The sequence below is a fragment of the Fundulus heteroclitus genome, chromosome 18 (assembly GCF_011125445.2).
Source record: "Fundulus heteroclitus isolate FHET01 chromosome 18, MU-UCD_Fhet_4.1, whole genome shotgun sequence".
NCBI lineage: Eukaryota > Metazoa > Chordata > Actinopteri > Cyprinodontiformes > Fundulidae > Fundulus > Fundulus heteroclitus.
The window spans coordinates 3469244-3490167 of NC_046378.1; the positions used below are offsets into that span (position 1 = coordinate 3469244).

Below are 20924 nucleotides of genomic sequence, written 5' to 3' on the forward strand. Positions count from 1 at the left end.
TCTCTGTTTGTTCCAGGTACTTTTAAACTGTTAGTAGTGGCAGCCACAAGGTGCAACAGAGAGATGATTAAAATTTCAGTTGTACAGCACCTTTTCACAAAATATCTTCTTTAGGCAGGGAGAAAACAAGCTAAATTTTCATCCATCCATTGTTCTCCATATAAGTTAAGTTTGTATTCAACAAAAGACTAACGGAATTCAAGTCAATTTTAATTGATTTCTCCCTAAATAAATCTAGTTTAAGTCAAGAAATAAAGTCTTATAAACCATAGTCCAATGAATCGATTTATAGCCCGTTATTCACAAAGATTTTTAGAGTCCTCTCAGAGAGCTTCTGCCTAGCAGTCTTGGCTTCAGAGTGATTCAGATAGCTGCTAAAATCAATTCTGACAAAGGCGGTGACAGAAATTTTTGTCTTAGTGAGGAGGTGTGGTTACCCCTGTTGCTATGTGTGACGCTGCCTTCTAAGAGCTGTGATTGGTTGATACAAGAAACAAAAAAAAAGACAAAAACAAATGTGCTCCTAGTAATCAAAGCAAAGAAATTAACAGATTAGACTGGATTAAGAAATGTGACATGATGAAATTTAGCAAAATTTAAAGAATTGTCACACAGCATCAAAATGTTTCAATACACCTTATTTACATCCTCATCATTTTGATTTGCTCTCTATTACTCACAACACTGGTGATTTTACTACTTTATCTATTTTATATTAATATGCACTCACCTGTCAGCATTTTACTGGCATTGCCTGCATATATAAAGCGGCCGGCAAAACGGCCTACATAAAATGGAGAAGAAAAGGTGTAAAAACCAAAGGAGCAGCACATCTGTCCACGCAGCTCCAGGGAGGAGACTAGAGGAGTGTACAAAGGTAAACTTGTCCCGGGGGCACAGTGGGAAGAGGTGGACCTTTAAGCACATTTCCACAGATCAATGCATGTTTTTTTTTTCTGTACATCTTGGTGCTTTTACTAATCAGCCTGGAAAGTGAGAAGCTCTCTGTGCAGCAATCGAAGGTTGGATAGGAGAAGGCATCACACCAGTGAACTTCATATGACCATTTAGGCTACTGACATTTAGGCCACTTCTGCTTCCTAAGAACCACCCTTTCTCGAGACCGGAGATGCTCCTCACACATACATTGTTGGGATGAATGCTCAGCAAAGACTCTATTTCCTGTGGCAACTGAAGACTTCCACCCTTCCACAGGATCTGCTGGTCATTGCCGTCATTCAGACAGGTCCAAACTGCAACGGACAATTATCTCTGCAGAGTGGATGATCAGGGTTAACCTTCCGTCCATCCAGGACTTGTACAGGTCTAGGGTCAGGAAAAAAGAGGCGGCTAACTTCTCTGCAGACCCCACACATCCTGCACAGAAACTGTTTGGACTTTATCTTCAGATCAGCGCTATTTGTTAAAACCAGCTGCTACAGAGACAGTTTCTGTCCCCAGGCTGACAAGCTGATGAACATTTATAGGAGTTATAAGTAATTTATTTACTGTAAAATCAACCTAAACTATTCTAATTTGTCACCTGGGATGCAAGTAACATTCTTTATAAACCAGGGGTCACTAGCCTGTTTGAAACTGGGAGCTACTTCATTCGTGTTGCGTCATACGACAGGCTGACCTTTGATCTAGTCAGCTTCACCTTAACATTATGTAAAATAGCCACATTTTTAATGCTTTGTTATAGATATTGTCATTTTTAAATCTTTATAAATAAAAGTGTGAATAAACAGGAAGAGTAACGGAATTGTGCTCTTATTGTAGAGCAGGCTCATGGACACCATATGGGGCCCTCGGGGACTACTTGGGTCCCGTGGGGGCCATGTTGGTGACCCCTGCTATAAACAATAGTCCTCTTCATCAACAATGTCTGAGTCACATTTTTCTCATTTCAAACCTAGAGGTACGGTCAGGAACTATTTCGGTTCAGAGTGTGGCCTGTGTTTACTCCCTGGTTCCTGAGCCAATTTTAGGAGATTTCCCAGGGTTCCCAGCACAGAGCGCAGCAGTTGGTATTTTATCTTGGCAAATGAGCAGCAGCCTGCAAACATGGAAACCAGTAAGAGAAGCGGACCAGAAATGGAATACAACATCATACACCTGTCCTGTGGAAGTAGACATTCACAGAAGGTGACACACACCGTTTTAAAAACAGCCTATTAGATTGTTGTGATTGGCAAGCTGTTGTACCGATTTAAGCCACATGGTGTCAGTATTACTTATAGCTCCTAGATTGATATTATGCTTATCCAGCCATTTGTTCTTCTGTTGTTGAAAATGTATATATGCACTAGAAACTACAAACTAGAACACACAAAATATCTCTAATTACCTTTGTGTGTATTGTACTTAAAATGCCTCTATTTAAAATAAAGTGGAACCGAAGCCATATGTTCCTTTTTGGATAAAACACCTTGGCAATTTAGCTTGATTCTGATTCTAACAGGAAGAGAACTCCAGCAGAACCAGACGAGGGTAGCCATCTGCCTCCATCAGCTGGGGGTTGAAAGGATGGCAATTAGAAACAGACACAGTTAAATAAGCTAAAGCATACATACATGCTGCTCAGTGAATGGCCCCATGGAAGTTGTTCAGGTCTTTACATCTGCTAATTTAAAAATAACAAAGTTAAAAGAGGCCAACATGTTCAGACTTTTGTTTGGAAAGTGTGCAGCTGTAATGTAGATTTTGTTTTTTTAAGAAGTTTTGCAGAAATTTGAACATGTGTTCATAATTTAAACCTTTAGACTGGTTGATTCAAAAATGAAATAATGAAGCATTCCCTTTTTAGGTAGCTATTAAGTGGAGGTTTTCCCTTGAAACAGTCTGGCCTCATTAAACCCGGTTGTTACTCTGAGCTGCAGAGCTGAATGAGTTTTCTCCCCCTCAATGCCTCCATTTGGAGAGCATAAATAGGAAAACAAGTGCCGCAGGAGTGAGCATATGGTATTTTCACCAACTGTTGGCTGTTCAACCAGCCGGTGCAGTCTGTGGGGAAACGGCTGCTGCTGTGCACCTGTCAGTCAGCAGGGGGCGGCGTTGAACTTTACAACGTTGCATTGGGCGGTAGGTGGTAGGTGGAGGAGCTCCGGCAGAGATGAAAAGTGGAAGAAGTGGGGTCCTGGCAGGGCCTCTTTTTCCTCTGCAGTTTATTTATTTATTTATTTTTTTATTTAATTTTTTTTATCAGTGTGTGTCCTGTCTGTAATCCTTGTGCATTCGGGAGCACCTGTTCACACTTCATCAATGGATCCTTCACAAATGCTGGACATGAATGCTTATATATTCTTCTAAATGCTATGGAGGGATTTAATCTCTTTATCTGAGAAAATCATTCAGCTTGAAAACCAGATCTGACGTTTTATTTTTTCACAATTTTTGCACTTTTGTTTTAAAAGTGGACGGCTTGAGATTGCAAAATATACCAGATTTAAAAAGTTGTTACACAAGAGGCATGATGGCTAGCTCTAGAAGACTTGAGCACATTTTGTTTTACAATCACCCCCCACCCCTCAGAATGTGTGCAAAATGTTCAGCCAACATCCACACAGAAACACAAGCAGCATGCAGCAGTTGAAGGTAACTCACCGTGATGGCGCAATTCAAATGCTCAACGAATAGTTCAATATGCCACTAGGGAGGAGTGTAACACCACCTGCCTCAGTTTTAAACTCATGGTTTCATATGCTTCGATCAAGCAAGACAATAATTATTTTATACTTTAATCAGTAGAGAACCAGGATTTAAAAAAAAAAAGATGTTAGTTTTTATGTTTCGAAACATCAAAGACGGCCTAGTAAAGAACTCAATACAGATTTGGTTGGATTATTTGGATTCCTGGCAATCAGGTGTTGTACATGTCTGGGTACATTATAAAACATCAAAGCCAGGATTTTATTAAGGATTACATTTTATTAAGGTTGTTCTATGGTTTTAATAAGACTGGACTGATATTTGAGAACAAAAAACACTTGCATCTCGTTGGGGTTGTTTGATAGATGATGCAATCCAAATTAGGAGCATTCTAGACCTTAGCTAAATTTTCTCTGGCACCAGTGGTGTTTACATTTGGCTTCAAGTTGTTTCTGGTGAACATTTAAATTAAATGTTGCAAAATGCTGACAAACCTTTGGTCAGTCCTTCTTTGTTCTGCAATGTCACTGTACTTGCTTAAGGAACCTTAACGTTCCTTGAAAAGCAGACATTGGTAGTAGCTGGAGTCCACCCAGTTTTTTGTTGTTGTTGTCACTTTCAAACGTTGCTCAACAGGCAGTGGCTCTGTCCACTTAGCTCTGGACATAAACATTCTGCATGTGTTCAGCTTTAGAAAAGTGTTTTCATTTAGAATATGTGTGTGCAGAACCAATAGGGTGGTATTGGAGATTTTCTGTACGTGTTCATGTACCGTTACACCCCTACTGCAAAGTCAATTCAATCTGGTTCTTACAACATTAAAAACTGCAACAGCAAGTCTAAAAAGTTGATATTAGTCAGGCTGTCTGCTCAGGTAGATTACCGGCAGCAGCTTTACACACAATTTGCTCGTTTTTCCTGTGAGGTAAAACTAGCTGCTTTGTTTCAGCCAGCTGACTGGCAGTGCATAGCTGCAGCTGTGGGAGGGTCAACGCTGTCTGACTCTGTGCTCGATACAGCTGGAGATAACTCCTCCCACTTTGGCCCTTCCTCTGAGATCTAATAAAGGGCTATTTAAACCCTCGTGGTGATGTGACAATAAATTGCTGTGTTTTTGAAATTGTAATATCTTTTGACTTTAGCCTACCTAGACTCCAGAAACCAGCCCATGCTTTTTTTTTTCTCCTTCATGTTCATTGCTTCCTTTGTCTGTGGAGACAATGAGAGAGATGGGGTTACCTCCAACATTTGTAAGCATGTCAGACTCCACATGAACAATTCTCTCTCAGGCTTGTTGTTCACTGCTGATGACATTAACCCCCTCATCCGTGCCCAGCTTCCCAGATGCAACACACACAAATGCGCGGTGTTAGCAGCTGTGACCATGAGGTGATGAAATCCACACAGCTGCCGTTTTGTTTTGCGTCTCCTGACTCTCCCCTTCTCTCACTTTCAATCCACCTTGCACTGATATGTCATATAATTGGCTCCAAGACGACGCACACGCATTTTGCCTCAACAGGTGTGATGTCAGCACGAGCTCAGCATGGTACCACATGTTGCCATGGTGACCGGCAGGCACCTAGCGACCAATGGCGTTCACATGCTTTTGTTCATCCATCTCATTTCTTGTCCGTGTTGTCTCTTCGCCTTCATCGCCTGTCTTCTGTCTGTTCCTTTGTTCCTGCGTGTTCCTTCACCTTCCTTTCTTTGAACCTGATAGGAGTTGGACTGAAATGTCAGGTCAGAAAAACCACCTGATGTAACGTCTAGGTACAGACATTTTTCAAAGGACACACATATTCACACCTAACAAGTGAGACTTCGGTCTTTCAGACAACGCTCGTACATCACAATCGAATGGAGCAAACTGTTACCTGTCAACCAGGTAAACTACCACCATGCACAGATGTGACAGGAACATGCTCCATTTGCATAAAGCCCACCAAGATCAACATCACAGCAGCGCTGGTCTGCGATGACACAAAGTTCGGTGCAGCTCCGACCTCGTGTGTTGGAAGCTATTACAACCTTCGTCTTATTACAGCAAGTTAGCACTGGACTTAAATGAATAACTTGCCTGAAACAACGTCCAGCTGAATGTAAACCTCACAGATACTGGAGAGAAATCAGCTGAAGTCCAAATCCTGCTGCCTGAAGCATTCAACCAGCCCAGAACGCTGCACAGCAAATGGGATGCAACAACACAGTGGTACTGTGGGGATCAGAGGGAGTTTCACTACAGCAACATTTTATGGACAACACTAGGTTGTCTAAATATCAAATCATCTCAAAGAGGTTCCAACTGCTTCTCAAATGTCTGCAGAATCTTTCTAAACAACATTAACCATTTTCAAATGGTTTTATTGTTATAACCGCCATCCATCGGCTATACCACCTATGATTTTTTTTAAATAAAAAAATCAAACCCAATCTCCAGTCAGTTCTATAGTTGTCATTCTTTGTTTCTCCTAATTGGTACATTTTTGGTTTGCTTCAATCTGTTTTCCGTTGTTGTTGTCCCGTTACACCTCTATATGGTCTTCTTTCTGTTTTCATCACTGTAACAGTAGATCATTGATAAAGTTGATCAGCAGGTTGTCCTGCGGTATTACTCTGACCTGTGATAGAAGAACACATTCTGCCTGACCATGTGCATTCAGCGGGCTTTTAAACACTACAGGAGCCACGTGTTTTTGTTAATGTGTGGGATTGTCGAGCTCCATGATGACGCATGACGGGAGCATTCAGACGTCATTCACATTCAGACCAGCCAAGTCCAGGAAACAGGACATGTCGCATGCATGCAGGGTTTCACTGCAGTGTGTGTGTGTGTTACAGGTGTTAGTGGAACTTTCACTTTAATATATCAAGTAACCAAGGAGACTGGAGCCTGATCAATATTTGATACTCTGACACTTGAGCTGTGTGTGGTTGTGTGTGCTGCTGTTACATTGCTTTTACTACACAGATTGTGGCCCAGGTCCAGCTGGTTTGTCAGCACACTGAAAAGTTTCTGCCGGGTAAATTGCCTCACTTAGATTTTGCTACCTCTGGGATGGCCGGTGGAGCCAAGATGGCACCCATTAAAGCTGGGACCAATCACGTGGTGATGTCATGTGTAACATTTGCACAACTGTCCCAAGGTGGTTGCAGCCTACATCGGGTTTCCTTTCCACAGCGGAAACCCTGCCAAAGCATTAGCTTTCCCTCAGTCAGGTGGATTAAGACTGGTGGGTAGTGTGTGTGATTTGGGTTGTTTTTCATGAGAAATGTTTATTTGAATTAAAACACATCTGTATTGCTAAAGATTACATTGATGACAGATTAGGGTTGTTATTCTGTCCATTGCATTTTAGCCGTTAGTTACCCTACGGCATAAAAAATACTTAAATTAATGTGCATACAGTTAAATGCATGATGTGAATAACTGTGTCCTGTCACTGTTCCATGAACATGAATACCTCTTATGATTGGGTCATGTATCTCACTGGGTGGAATTTGTATTAACGTCATAGCAGAAATAATGAACATTAATCGATGATGGTGGGTTCTGAAATATAAACAAAGAAAAAACAATTTGATTTCTCTATTCATCTTTTATATTAGTCTCAAACATAAAATAATCATACATTACCTATGTACTACTGGATTATAGTAACGCCAGTTTGTGTGGGAGTTGTTACTAATGTAAGACAATTCAAAATTAGCTATTTTTATTATCAGTGACTTCCAAAATATAAAAAAACAGTATTTTCTCTATGCTGAGTGATGTGAGGAGCTCATCTTTATAGAGAGAGTGGGGCGTGCGCCGATGCCAGTGGTAGTGACCACAACCCTTATATGGAGGGCTTGGTCCTCCCGGGTTCGATTCCGGCCTGAGGTCCTTTAACACATGTCTTTCCCCCTCTGTTAAACTCCCTTTCCTGTCAGCCTACTTTGTAAAAAATTTGCCACTAGTGCTGTAATAGCCCATAAAAAGAATGAATAAAAGAGAGAGTAAGACTTTTAGCATATACCGGTAAGGACAGCAAAGTTTTCTTCTATAAAGGGTTCAGCTTCTTTTGTGAAACATGCTGACTTTGACGATGCTATGAGTCTGTTGGAAATCTCAAAGTTGAACTAAGGACCTACATTTTCTTGGGAATATACACAGAGGCCGCTGCTTACTGAAAGGGGCCTCGTCACGTACTATAACTTTACAAATTTCTACGGGAGTAGCTCACTCTGGTTGCATGAAACTGGTTGCATGAAACGGTCTCCAGAATCCCCTGAATGTTGTTTTGGGGCCTACAGTTTTTCTATTGTTAAGTGATTCAGACAGACTTCACTATTTTAACTTTCATGAAAGGTGTGTAAAAAAGAAGCCTTAGGCCTTGTACACACATAGCAGGGTATTTATAAAAACTGGTATCTCCCCCACATCGTTTATAAAAAGATCGTACTCAGTTTTCACCCATACAAACTTGAATAAATTCACCACTGACCGCTGTTTGAAACATGCCAGACGCATAGGGGGCCATGTACCGCAAAGCTAAAACCTATGCCAGCCAGTCAGAGTCCTTCAAAATAAAAGCAATGCCGAACAGCATTGTGCCTGTGTGAAATATCTGACCTCCAAGCACTTTTCTCCTTTGCGTGTCAAAGTGTTGGAGCAGCTGTGCTTGTAAAAACAGACAAAAGGCCTCAGAACCAGCTGTACTTTTTAATAATGTCCCATGTATGCTTTTACTTTGAAGTCTCGATATTGAGGTGAAGACAGAAAATTCTTTGGAAATAAATGACCAGAGCTGCTGTAGGTTAGTGAATTTGTCCAGGTTAACATTGATTAGACTCATATTGTAAACGATCAGTCACAAAAACAACGTAGATATCAGCTCCTCTCTGACGGCGTTAATTTGTCACTCCGTTGTATGGCCAAGTCAATAACGATGGCTGCATATACTGTATGTGACGTCAGCGAGGTGATGCACCGAACCCTTAAACTCTGTCTTGTCATATACACACACAGGCTCAAAACCAGTTTTAGAAATTTCCACTTAGGCCGAAGTTTTCAGAATCATTTGTTGTTGTTTTTTTAGTTTTTATTTAATTGATGGGGAAAAAAGAATCATTAGTTTTTAGGGACGTAAAACGCCGTTAACGCGTGGATAAAAGACAAAACAATTAATCAACTGGATTAACTACCTAAACATGTTTTATGAGGATTAGAAATGCATAAAAAAGAAAATGCAAGTATTTGGTATTCCTGTTTAAAAATAAAATCAAATTTTTTGGGGTTAAATTGCAATAACATAGCATGTGGACACTTGAACAGTAGCAGTAAAGGAAGCATCCAGGGGCCTGGTAATGAATCAGTCATTTAATTCAGGTGTGTTGACATGTAATGGAAACCGTCCCATGAGGCCCAACCTTAGACATCACTATGGCAGGGTGTCCTACTTTCATTGCTAAATTTTAATTAGTAAAACTGTATTTTTGGAATGTATGAGTGTGTTTGTGTCTATATATATATATATATATATATATATATATATATATATATATATATATATATATATATATATATATATATATATATATATATATATACACAAACCAGAAAGCTTGTTGCTGTGTTCTGGTTTGCTGCAGGGAACCTATCCTGAGTAGATTACATGTTGCTGCTGACAACAGTCTGGCTCTTTCTTTTGGACATCTATCATCTCTCGACATGGACTACGAGGTTAGACCATCCATCCCGACGGCCGTCACCAGTGAAACTCACTAGGTTGCCAAAGTCATTGAGTTTCTAAAGCCATTGGGAGCTGTATTAAAGAATGATGCTGCACCCAGTTCGAATTCCTCTCAGCCTGTCGAAACACTTTGAAAAATGCAAGACTGTGGGGGTGAATAATGTGAGGAGAGCAGGGTAAGATGGAGCATGCAGCCACGAAGAAGGGTGGTGTCTGGATCGTTCCTTTAACTTAATAATAAACTGGTGAAGAAATAATTGATCTAAAGTTTAACCACATTAAATAAGCTTTCAGAGGCAACTTGTGGTGCTTTTCCCTTTAAGACAGCGTGAGGCCCAAACTGCAGCATGCCCACTTCTCCAGCAGTCGACAGGAGATTTAGTAAAAACATATTTTGATGGATATTTTGATTAAGTGCAGTTTGGGCCACAGTGCAGAGGGACTGCAGTTTTCCAATGAGGTTACCTCATTGCTGTTGACAGGCTTTACTGCTGCTGCATCCACACAGGGCAGGGTTTTATTAATGCCATCGTTAATTTTTAATAGCTGTGATATCAGCACATGCTTTTTACAGGACAAGTCCTCAACGTAACACTAAGGTTTATTATACGTCCACAGAGAAGTCATTTTGCTACCGACATTTTTAAATCTTGGTTCAGTTTTTTTATTGCCTCCTTTCTTTACCTTTTTGTATTAAACCTGATTTCTTTGTTGTTTCTTCTTCCTTTATCTCATTATCCTCCCTCTCACTTTCCCTCTTTTTCCAACCTCTCCTTCACTTTTTCCTCTCTGTTGGCTCCGACCGGTCAGCTCTCTTGGCTTCCCTGTTGGCTGACAGTCCATCACCTTTTCTCATCCCTCTTCTTAGGCTGTTTGCAAGCTCAAGTGTAAGGGTTAGTGTGTGCCTGCTGCTCCACCCGTTTGATGTTCTGACTTATTTCTCTCTAATCCTCAGCGAGACCAGAGCCTGTTCCCCATACTTTGCTGATTTGTAGCCAAACTGGGCTGAAAGGTGCAAACTGTTTACCTTTTCTTTCTTTTTTTTCATAAAATATGCGGCGTCAGGGGGAGGTATAGACGAAGGCAACTTTAAGTCAAAATACATAACATGTAAAAGTAATCCGTTTGCTGTGTTTTGCATTTATAATAACCGTGCAGTGATGGACTGATGTTGTGAAGGGCCTAATAGCAGCCAGTCACAAGTCTGTGATCAAACTGTAATTTATTCCAGCACCGCCTTCACATTTATGTCAATTGGCTTAATGTGTGGAATCCAAACATCCGCAGGTGATTGTTAGCATGCATCAGCGAGTCTCATATTGGAGTGCCATTCTTTAATCACGCCTCAGTCTCTCAGTTCTTCATGAAGATAGCATGCAGTTCAAAAGGATTAGCACTGCTTTTCTGCTTTTTTCTATCGGGGCAATATTTGAGCAGGTCCTCCAGTTACTTGCTAAAGTGCTCATACACCTTGAACTTTCATTTCTACCCAAAACGTTCATGTTTTATTTGATAGCTTTTGTGTTTGAAACATCATATGCGATGCAGAACTGGACAACATGCTAAACATTATGTTTGGTTGAACACCCTGAAACCACCATCCCCCTCCGTGAACCGGACTGACAGCATCCTGCTGGGGGGATGCTGCTGTTGGGCTGAGGGAAATATGGATGTCGTTAAATACATGGCAGTCCTGGAGAGAAACCTATGGAAAGACTTTAGACTGGGGTAGAGGTTTGCTTTTCAGCAGATCAGCCACTATCGCTTGGCTTAGAGATAATCATATTTATGTTTTAGTGGGCTTTAAAGATTGCTGCTCACAGATGCTTTCTGTTCAATCAGACTGAGCTTGAGCCATTTCCTCAAATTTCCTCAAAGGACTTACAGCTGTATTAGCAGTGAAAGATGGTTCTACAGGACTTAGTGGGGCTGAATACAAATGCATGCCACTCTTTACGGATGCTTTGTTGTCAGAAAAGTTTGAAATACGCAGATCATTCTCATTTGACCCTCTAAATGTTGTGTTGGTCTATCACATGAAATAAAATAAAATGCATTAAAACATTAAAGCTATACCTACCCCTGCAAGAACGTCAGAGGGTTGGAATACTTTTGCAGACCACTGCAAACTTGATCCTGCCACAAAGTAAAAGACGATGGTTACAGAGGCTGCCAATGAAATCTTCTCCTGGTTTCCATCCTTTCTTTTCAGACTCTCCCTGTTTATCCTCCGGTGCCTCGTATAAACATCTCAACATGAATCTTGGATGTCTTTGGGCTCGTATTGCCCCCTCACTCTTCCCGGTTTAGTTTTTGCATTTGTTGAGCTGGTGTGTGTAAACATGCCCTACATCCATCACAAAGTGATGACATTATGTAGTTTACTTTTCCATGCAGTGATGAAATGGGGGAAAAAATGGGGTCTTGGAGGAAAAAGTGCATATACCCAAACTGCTTTGTACATTGTGTAACACTTTTTATATGGTTTGTCTGTTCTCCAGGGTCAGGGTACCCGTATGTTCTGGAGGCCCCAGCCCAGGATTTTATCTCTGGTAAACAAACAACGAAATGTGTTATTCCCAGTCTGCCCCCATCAACTAAAAACTGAGTCCTGAAATTCATCTCTTTATTACTACAGCTGCACTGCTGCTCCTTCAATAATCCATACTAAATGGTCGTTAAATGTTGCTGCATTGCTGTAATGCTTGCAAACAGTTTCCAGTGCTTTTGTGATGTGCTAATCCCCCTCATGCTTAATAATAGAAAAAAAACTCTGCAGACTTGAACATCGGTGATTGTCTCAATGCAGGAATAAAGTTTGATAATGCTGCATAACGAAGCCCCGAAACACAGCAGACTTGTGGCTTCTTATTAATCAACAACCAACGTGAAAAAAAAAAAAAAACTCACTATGCCTAACATTACTATTTTGCTGTGTCAGAAAAAAAACTAACTCCACCAGCCTGGTCTTATTACTGCTCGCCTCCAGCCCTAATGTGGAGTCATAAACAACATCTTGATGTGTTTGTGTGTGTTTGTGTGTATAGGAAAGAGGGAAGGAACCCTTGTGGTTAGCTGGGCTGTAAACAATGATGATCAATTACTTTTTCCTCATGTCTGACAGCTACACTTTGTGAAAGTGATCATACTCCATTACACTCTTTATTTATATACATATATATATTGTTTTATTACACCCAAAACTTCAGTGTATTTTGTTTAAGATTTTAAACAGATTAACACAAAGGAGAGCATTTTGTGAAGAGGAAGCAAAAATTATACTTTTATAAAAATCTTTTTTAGAAACAAAGTATTTTTAAAGTCCAAAACTGTAAGTTGTCCTGGTAACAGATTCTTCCACCTGAGCTATATGGTCCTGCAGCTCCTCCAGAGTTAACATGGGCTTCTTGGCTGCTTCTCTGAGGCTCTCCTCACTCAATGTTTCTTTTCAGGCAAACAGGTGGATAGGTTTGCAGTTGGATGATACGCTTTCCATTTTTAGATGATGAACTGAGCTTGGAGAGATGTTGGAGAAGTGTCATTGTTTTCACCTAATCCTGCTTTAAATCTCTTTGCAACTATCTTCCTGACATTCCAGCTGTGTTCCTAAGTCTTCATGTTCACCAATGTTCTCTAACAAACTTCTGATGCCTTCTGAGAATAAATTACAAAATGGCATTGAAGAAATATTTAAGCCACCCTTCTCAGAGCTTTTTTTTTAAAAAATTAAACTGTATCCTGTTTTCATCCACTTACGTTTTTTGAAAATAGTTTTGATCTTTCAGATAAAATCATTAAAATACCCTGATGTTTATGGTTTTAACTTTACATAATGTGAGAAAGGTTAGTAGGAATGAAAAAGTGCATATACATTTCAACATTTGTGTTTCTCCTTGTTTTCTGTTTCATTACTAGTATGTTGTGCAATGTGCTAGTTCAGTGTTTTTATATATAAAAACAGTGCTAGATTAGAACAGTGCTAGATAAATACATAGGATATGGATTATCCTGTCACTTTTGAACGATAGTGCAGGTACTGGGTGTGCTGTAGATTGGCTCTAAGACTAGTTACGGTAGCGTATAAAAGTCTAAATCAGCACACTTCTGTCTGCAGAGGACTGCAGGGAGGAAGTGCTGACTCTGCGATGTCAGAGCTGTGTGTGTGTGTGTGTGTGTGTTTATGCAGGGTAGGAAAAGGACAAACTATAGCGTTATAGAAAGCTGGAGAAATGAACGGATGCTGAGCAGTAATAGAAGTAAGATTTGAGATGGAAAGAGGTGGAAAAGTTAACACAGGAAATGGAAGAAAAGAGATGAGTGGAGGAGTTGATTGCAGAAGTCTGAAGAGGAGACGGATGAAATGAATGGAGATGGAAAGAGAGGGGCAGAAAAGAGGGAATGAGAGGAGCATTGGGGAGAGTCGGCAATGCATCCTGTGGCTTTTGGTTCACCGGGCTGCTTTCCAGGAAATGAAACGACTTACCTCTCTCATGTGAGATCTCTCTAAGCCATACACACACAAGAGGGAGATTAATAATTCTCTAATAAATTTAACCTACACACACATACCTGCCCACTAGGTGCACGGTTAAAAAAATAAATAAAATTACTCCATAAAGTTAACACCATGCCAGGAGGGAAAGAGCTCAGCAATGATCTTAGAAATATGACCAAGTCTTCTAGTAATTGGGATACTATTTTAAGGCAATTTCTATGTGATTAGGAGTCCATTATTCCACAATGGGGAAAAAAGACCCATAAATTGACAATATTTAAGAGTGTCGCCTATCTTCCCTGCTTTAAATGTCCATCAAGTTTAGCCTCAAACCAGACTATTTGATTTTCAAATAAACTATCTGGGATGGGTCGTGATGAATGATGAAGTCCATTTAAAGACTTCTTAAGTTAGTTGCTGGTAAGATTTCCATGAAGATGAAGGAGAGTTCCTAAAGAGTTTGTAGCATCTGGGCCAATCACTTTAAAGGTGCTTTTGATCAATCTAAGAACAGGGACTCTGAGTTGGGCTAGTACTGCAGCCACGGGCCCAGGGCGGCATCAACACGAGCCCTTCTGTAAACCAGAGTTTTCCAGAATTAGCTGTGTGGGTAAATAAAGTTGTAGGTCGTCCAGCTGGACAATGATCCCAAACTATAGTAACAAATGTACGACGCAGTTCCTGGAAAATAAAACCAAGGTGTTGCAATGACCCCATCAAAGCCTTCCCGTGCATGAATCCGTACACTCAACGGATGAGGTATTTGCTTTTTATCATGACTATACAATGCAGAGGTGATAATATAATCACCCCTGAGACAGTCTGTCTGTTCAGTGATTAATAGTATTTCCTGTTACTAATGCTCAGTAAAATGTCTACATGTTCACGTTTATCGCATCAAGTGGTAGCTTGTTTCTGTGATTCATCTTCTAATCATAACAACATGAAAACTCTATAGTAAAATGACTGAATATGTACTGAAATTAACGGTTCCTGCAATTTAGTTGATTTGTGCCTTTTTGATTTCTAGTTATTGATCTTTACCAAATCGCCACCCGAGGAAAGAAGGCCACCTCAGGAATCAAAGGGTCAGAGGAAAGCTGGTTGTTGTCATTTCCCGAGACTCAGGGGAGACAGAAGAGAAGTGACTTCATGGAAAGAAGGGAAAAAATCAGTTGGCCTAAGACCCTAATGCATTCATTAAGGGTGATGTAAGGACCATTATATTGATCTTGTGTTTATGTGAGGCTGACAGCGAAAGATTAATCAATGACTTAAAGGAAGAGGTTCAGAGCTTTTGCTCAGAGTTTAAAAAGCAACAGAGATGCACCAATGCTTTGTACTAAGCCCCTTTATTCTTATACCCCTGGATAAAATCCAGTATAGCAAAGTGACTTCAGAAGTCACCTAATTAGTAAATCTGGTAATCTCTTTGTATATAAATATTTATATTCCAAGCCTAAAATAATTAAGGGATCTCCTTTTGGCAGAAAAACATCAAATCTAGCATGAGCAACAATTGCATAGGTTGTATCAAGAATGACCCAGTCAGAGTTCAGATGGAAGTTCAGTCTTGAATCTGACGAGACTTGAGGGATCTGAATTGACGCTCACAGATGTTCTTCTGCCAATCTGACCGAGCTTGAGCTAAGAGGAATGGGTAAAAAAAAGGAGTATCTAGACATGCAAAGCTGGCAGAGACAGCTACCAGGCGTTCAACCTTTAAAACTTGGTAGCTGGACTCACAGAGAAAGGAGGTTCTACAAATTCCTGTATATTTAAGCACTATTAAAAAAAAAACAGATCTGTTCATCTGCAAGAATATCTGGATAGTTCTGATCACTTATAATTTTCTCAAAGCACATTGCATAGGCGTCTGACGGATGGACAAAATGAATGAATTGATCGGTGCTAACTGGAGCTCCTGTGATCTGTTTTTGTGAAGCAGTTTGTAGCAGGCCTGCAGTCAAGGACATTTAAACTAAGCTTTATTTATTTAGTTTTATAAGCGTTTGCAAACTGCACACAAGGATCAATAGTGCTGCAGCTGCAGGGGGAAACTTCATGTTACCCACTCCATTGCTGTTGTGCTTCCTGCTCTTTTTGTTCAGACACAGCAGAATCGTGCTTCTGAATAGTGTAATCAATCTGTAACTGTAGCCAAAGGGCAGATGACCCTAAGGCTCAATGTTGTCTTACCGTAGTTGACGGATAAAGTCAGTGTTTTGTTAGATATGTTAAAACAGAACATGAATTAAACCGTGAACCAACACAGTGAAACTCTATTGCTCTGCAGATACATCTAGACAGAGATGGACCTAAACAAAAGTAAGACAATATCACCATCCTGATTAATGTAATTTTGAACTGGTCAAGTTTGGTATTATAACTCAGTCATACTCTTTTAAAATGGTCTAAAGCTCATAGGTCAACTCTAACTGTAATGGATTTTAAATTACTGTATTTGAACCACTGCCTCTGGCAAAAGAGGAAGAAAATCCTTCTTTCAAAGTAATATTTTAGGGTTTGAAATGTTTTTCTGTTCTCAAGCACATTCCCCGATGGATCCTAAACAGATTTTTAAGAGACAAGGCACACGCAGAATAACCAATCATTTTCAACTGGTTTCCTACAAATAAATGGAGACAAGGTTGTCAATAAAAAGCAGGAATATTGTGTGACCTGAAGCAACGGGAAAAATGTAATAAAAAAGAGCTATTTTATAAGAGGCAGAATGACAGTCTCTGTGTGTCCAGTGTGATTATGTTTGCTCCAGATAATATGGAATATACTCCATATCAAAATCCAGTAAAACTTTACAATAAGATACACAAAAATTTGGTTAACTACTAGGGAGCACCCTGGGAACTTATCACACACTGAGTAGTTAACCAGTACTTACTAGGGAACACACAGCCCAACCTTATTAGCCAGTACTATATCATATAAATTTGATCTAACGGATCAGTTTAAGATGGCTATTATTTGTAAGAGTTCAAAGAGGTAATGGTTACTATTGGATAATAGTGAGGTACTGATTGAGTAATGATTGGTGGTCTGGTACTGTAAAGGTTGGTTCCTCAGTAAGTACTTGGTATGATGTTTCACTACATGAAGTTAACAAAATAATAGCCAGGAAATGATTTAGTACTCAGTAAGTGTTACTCAGACATAGTTAAGATGACAGCAGTACAACTGTATACAATTTCTGATTAATAGGTTTACTAAAGATATAATCCAATAACATCAGTAATCACTGGGAAACAGGTTTGGGTGGAGGGTTTATTCAGAACCCACATGGAGGATTTCGCCTCTGTTTCGTTGGTAACAAACCAGTAGTCCCCTAATAAGGCTGGCCTGTGTGGTAACCAGCAAGTACTGGTTAACTACCAACTAGTGCATGATTAGTTCCCAAGGCTTTCCTTATTAATCAAATTGTGTCTACCTTGTTGTAAAGTGTTACCCAAAATCCAAAAAAATAACTACAAGTATTTGGATTTTGTGCTGATGGTTGGTACCCAGGGTTGTTATTGGAGCTGTAAAATGCAGAAAGATGAAAATGGAGGAAGATACAAAAATGGAACAGGCCAATTTTTCAAAATTCCATTTAAACTCAAATAGGCTGTTAGTAAACTCTTTAAAGTTTTGAGACTATTGTGCTAAAGTCAAAATCTTGGATTAAATGTAGGTTCTTGTCATTTTCTGTCAGGCATTCATAATCTCCTGACCATCTAATGGCATAGATGAAAAGCCTTTCTGTCTTTGAATATCAAAGGGTTTTTGAGCAGCATGTACCTCTCACAAAACTGGGTCCATTCAGATGGACACAGTGAGGCAGTCATTTTAAGGGGGGCGGAACAAAGAAGACCCCCCCTGCTTCTCCAGACGACACTGTGAGGAGACCATGAAGATGCAGGAAGATGCTTGAAGAAGTGCAGACCCTTACTGATGCTGACTGCAGCCCAATAACCAGAATACCAGATAACATAAACCATCTCAATGGCCACACCTCCTCCTATGCACCAAACTTGCCCTGTTGGTGTAGTCTGATCTAGAGCGCATGAAGGCACAAAAGTGAATGTCGAATTAAAATATTACAAATTATGTTTGAAGTTATGCAGAAGTGTTAAAGCGCACTGCTTTAACAAACAAATTCAGTGATTGAAACTTTCATTATAGCCTCGGATGTTTGGTACGCGATAATCCTCCTGTAATGAGAATTAGAATCCAAAACAGAAACTCTGTTTACTTCTTGAAAACATCTTTAGTGTTAATTGCAAGATATTTGTCATCCCCACCCTGCTTGGGCTTTAAGTAGAGAGAGAAAACAGTTTGCTGCCTAGGTCTTAACGTTACCCTCCTGCAGACAACTTAAACACACACCCCCAAAGCCTGCAAATAAAGGACACCCAAGCTGTTTATGTATAATAAGTTGGCTGATTTGTCCCAGCCTCCAGTCTGGGATGGTACATGTGTGTGCGCACAGATACACCATTACACCTCATTAGGCAGACATTGTACCGTAGCCATAAGATTGGTGCCACAACAGTCGTTACTCGGCGAGTGATTGAGCGCGAGACGAGACGCTTTGGCTGCTCGCTGGGGACCGACGCAAGGGCTGTTACAGAACATTTACATAAGCATCCCCTCCCGTTTCATCTTATTAGCATAGAGAACACATCAACACGAAGGAAGGAGCGCAGGAGGAATGGATAGAGGGATTAATCACTAGACGAGTTGGGGGAACGAGATGGGAGCGCAAGACAGAGATGTTGCATTTGGAGGGAGCACAGGGATGACGATGGTCTCATTAAGTAGCAGAGTAAACATTTACTGATTCATAGTTTTCTATTTTTATTTCTTTCACGACATTTCCTTCTCGTCCGTAGGGGCCAATTTGTTATGTAAGCTTTAGCGCTTTCCTTTATTTCTTAATCTCAATTTTCACTTGTTGCCTTTCTTCCCACCCCCGAGTTCTGCATTGAATTGATTACAGAATTAGTCATTTCGACTGAAATACGATTTAATGCTTGTTTTATTCAGGACGGGCTATGTCCGGAGGAAGCTTTAAAGAGGTGAAATCTTTAAACACCGCTGACCAAGCTGGGCTCTTGTAACCAAAACATTATAGACCACTTTCAAAGATTTTTAAACTTTAATGTTTTTCCTGAAGATTTATTAATACACCTGGATTATGCCATTTAATACTCACACTGTAGAATCATGACTCTCCGAATCTCTGAAGCCCAAAATCTGGGATAGTTTCATGATGTATTTAGCAGTTCACCTCAGTAACGATCAATGGCCGATAACACTAATAACTCCAAACCCCACCCCCAAAATACTTAACAGCCAGTTATAATGATGGCATGATTCCCCTGGACAATGCCAGCTATACTATGTCAAATGATGTACCCCCCAACTACAAATTCCCTAACAGGACATATAGGTTAACAATAAAATGATAACAACCCCTATGGAGTGGCTGTGCCTGTGGTCAGCCTTAAACGAAGATAACTCCATTAAGCTGTGCACACTTACTGATTGCCAGGTGTAGCCTGTGCCCAAAACACTGTACCTGTATCCATCTATTGAATTAAGCAGCTTTTCTGTTTGTGCCATTGTCAGTAGTAATGCCGACAAGGGCCTCTTCCTTGACATCCCATGCAGACAGCATCGTGCTTAATCCTGGTTCAACCATCTCCCCCGTAGCAGCTGGAAATGATGCCGTCTTAAGGACTCTAGTATGCAGTTTCTATTCATCATTGATATAATGTTCAGTCAGACTAACATACGGGTCCATCGTGCCACTGAACCAGAGATCAGATGTGGCTGCAAAGTACTTAATAGCTGCTCCTCTTCCTCCTCCACCAGCTCTACCTCTGCTGCTGCTTCAGCATTCGAAATTTCCTTCATTCTCTCAACCTTACCGTGTCTTTCACTTCTTGTTACAGACTGGGTGGAATGGAGTCACGTGACTACATACTGTACACGTAGCGCAGATTCTTAAAGGGACAGGACCATAGCCTACCTATACACGGCAAAAAAACTACTTTTAATTATTTTAAATGGCAAAATGACGTCTGTTATTGTGGTAAATTTTGTTATCTGTAAATCGCCCAGGCCTCTTTCGCACATATTTTGTCTTCATCTGCTTAATTTTTTTCACTTGCACACAGATGATGCAAAATCTGATGCAGCAAAGTTGAGACGCTTTGTATAAATCCTCCAAATAATTGGAGAGCTTATGAAAAACCTTTAACTTAATTATGTGTGTGTGCAGTTATTGACGGCAAGCATCAGTTTTAATTGAGTCCATCCTGAATCGGTCAGCATTGGCATTTAAAACTCAAACGATCGGCATGGTCACATTTGTCTGTCTGTGTTCCTTCTGATCTAATTAAGCAGGTGGTCTTAAACACAGCGAGGCGTTTCTAATTGAATCTCTGCCTCCCGCGTGAAGCTTCCTAATGAATGTGGAGCCACATAGACACGAAGAGGGAGCATGCCTCATTGCCATGACCAAGCAAAATTGATGTATTAATGGTCAGCCTTTTACCTCCATACACCCTTAGAAGGCTGTCACCTTGCATAATACATGAGGGGGGGTGATTTGAAGAATTGGGTTTTATGTGGAAGCGATAAAGAGGACTCTGCAGCGGTGGTGCTTTTCTTCAGCGGTGTGAGAGTGTTGGCCCTGCTTTTCCTTTCATTTTCACGGTACTATCACAGCAGGATGGGACCAGTGTTGGTGTCCTGACATGTTTTTTTTTCTGCCAAAAAGACACACAAAACCAGTCTGCTGCTGTTCATCTAAGTATTCAGAAGTCACACAAATGTTTAATTTAATACACTTTTCTATTTTATTCAGTGTTCCCCGTCTTTACACTTTCCATTGCTCAGAATTCCTTCCTGGTGATGGGGCTTCGGTCAGCTCAGCCTCCTTTTTTAGCTTAAATCACAAAATTTTAAATTGGATCTCGGCAGTAAATTGATTTTATCGATTCATTTAAATTTACACTTTATAAAGATTTCAATTTTGG

General features: G+C 40.3%; 1 protein-coding gene across 6 annotated transcripts in view; it reads left to right on the forward strand.

Moving 5' to 3' along the window:
- Positions 1-20924, forward strand: part of LOC105926762 (chloride channel protein 2) — a 178177-nt gene that overhangs the window by 53828 nt on the left and 103425 nt on the right. For 3 of the 6 annotated variants that reach the window (XM_036149738.1, XM_036149739.1, XM_036149743.1), the window contains exon 3: positions 11888-11938. The exons of the other annotated variants lie outside the window; for them this stretch is intronic. In XM_036149738.1, coding sequence (XP_036005631.1) covers positions 11888-11938 — 51 coding nt within the window. The remainder of the gene's footprint in view (positions 1-11887; positions 11939-20924) is intronic. 6 annotated transcript variants of the gene reach the window in all.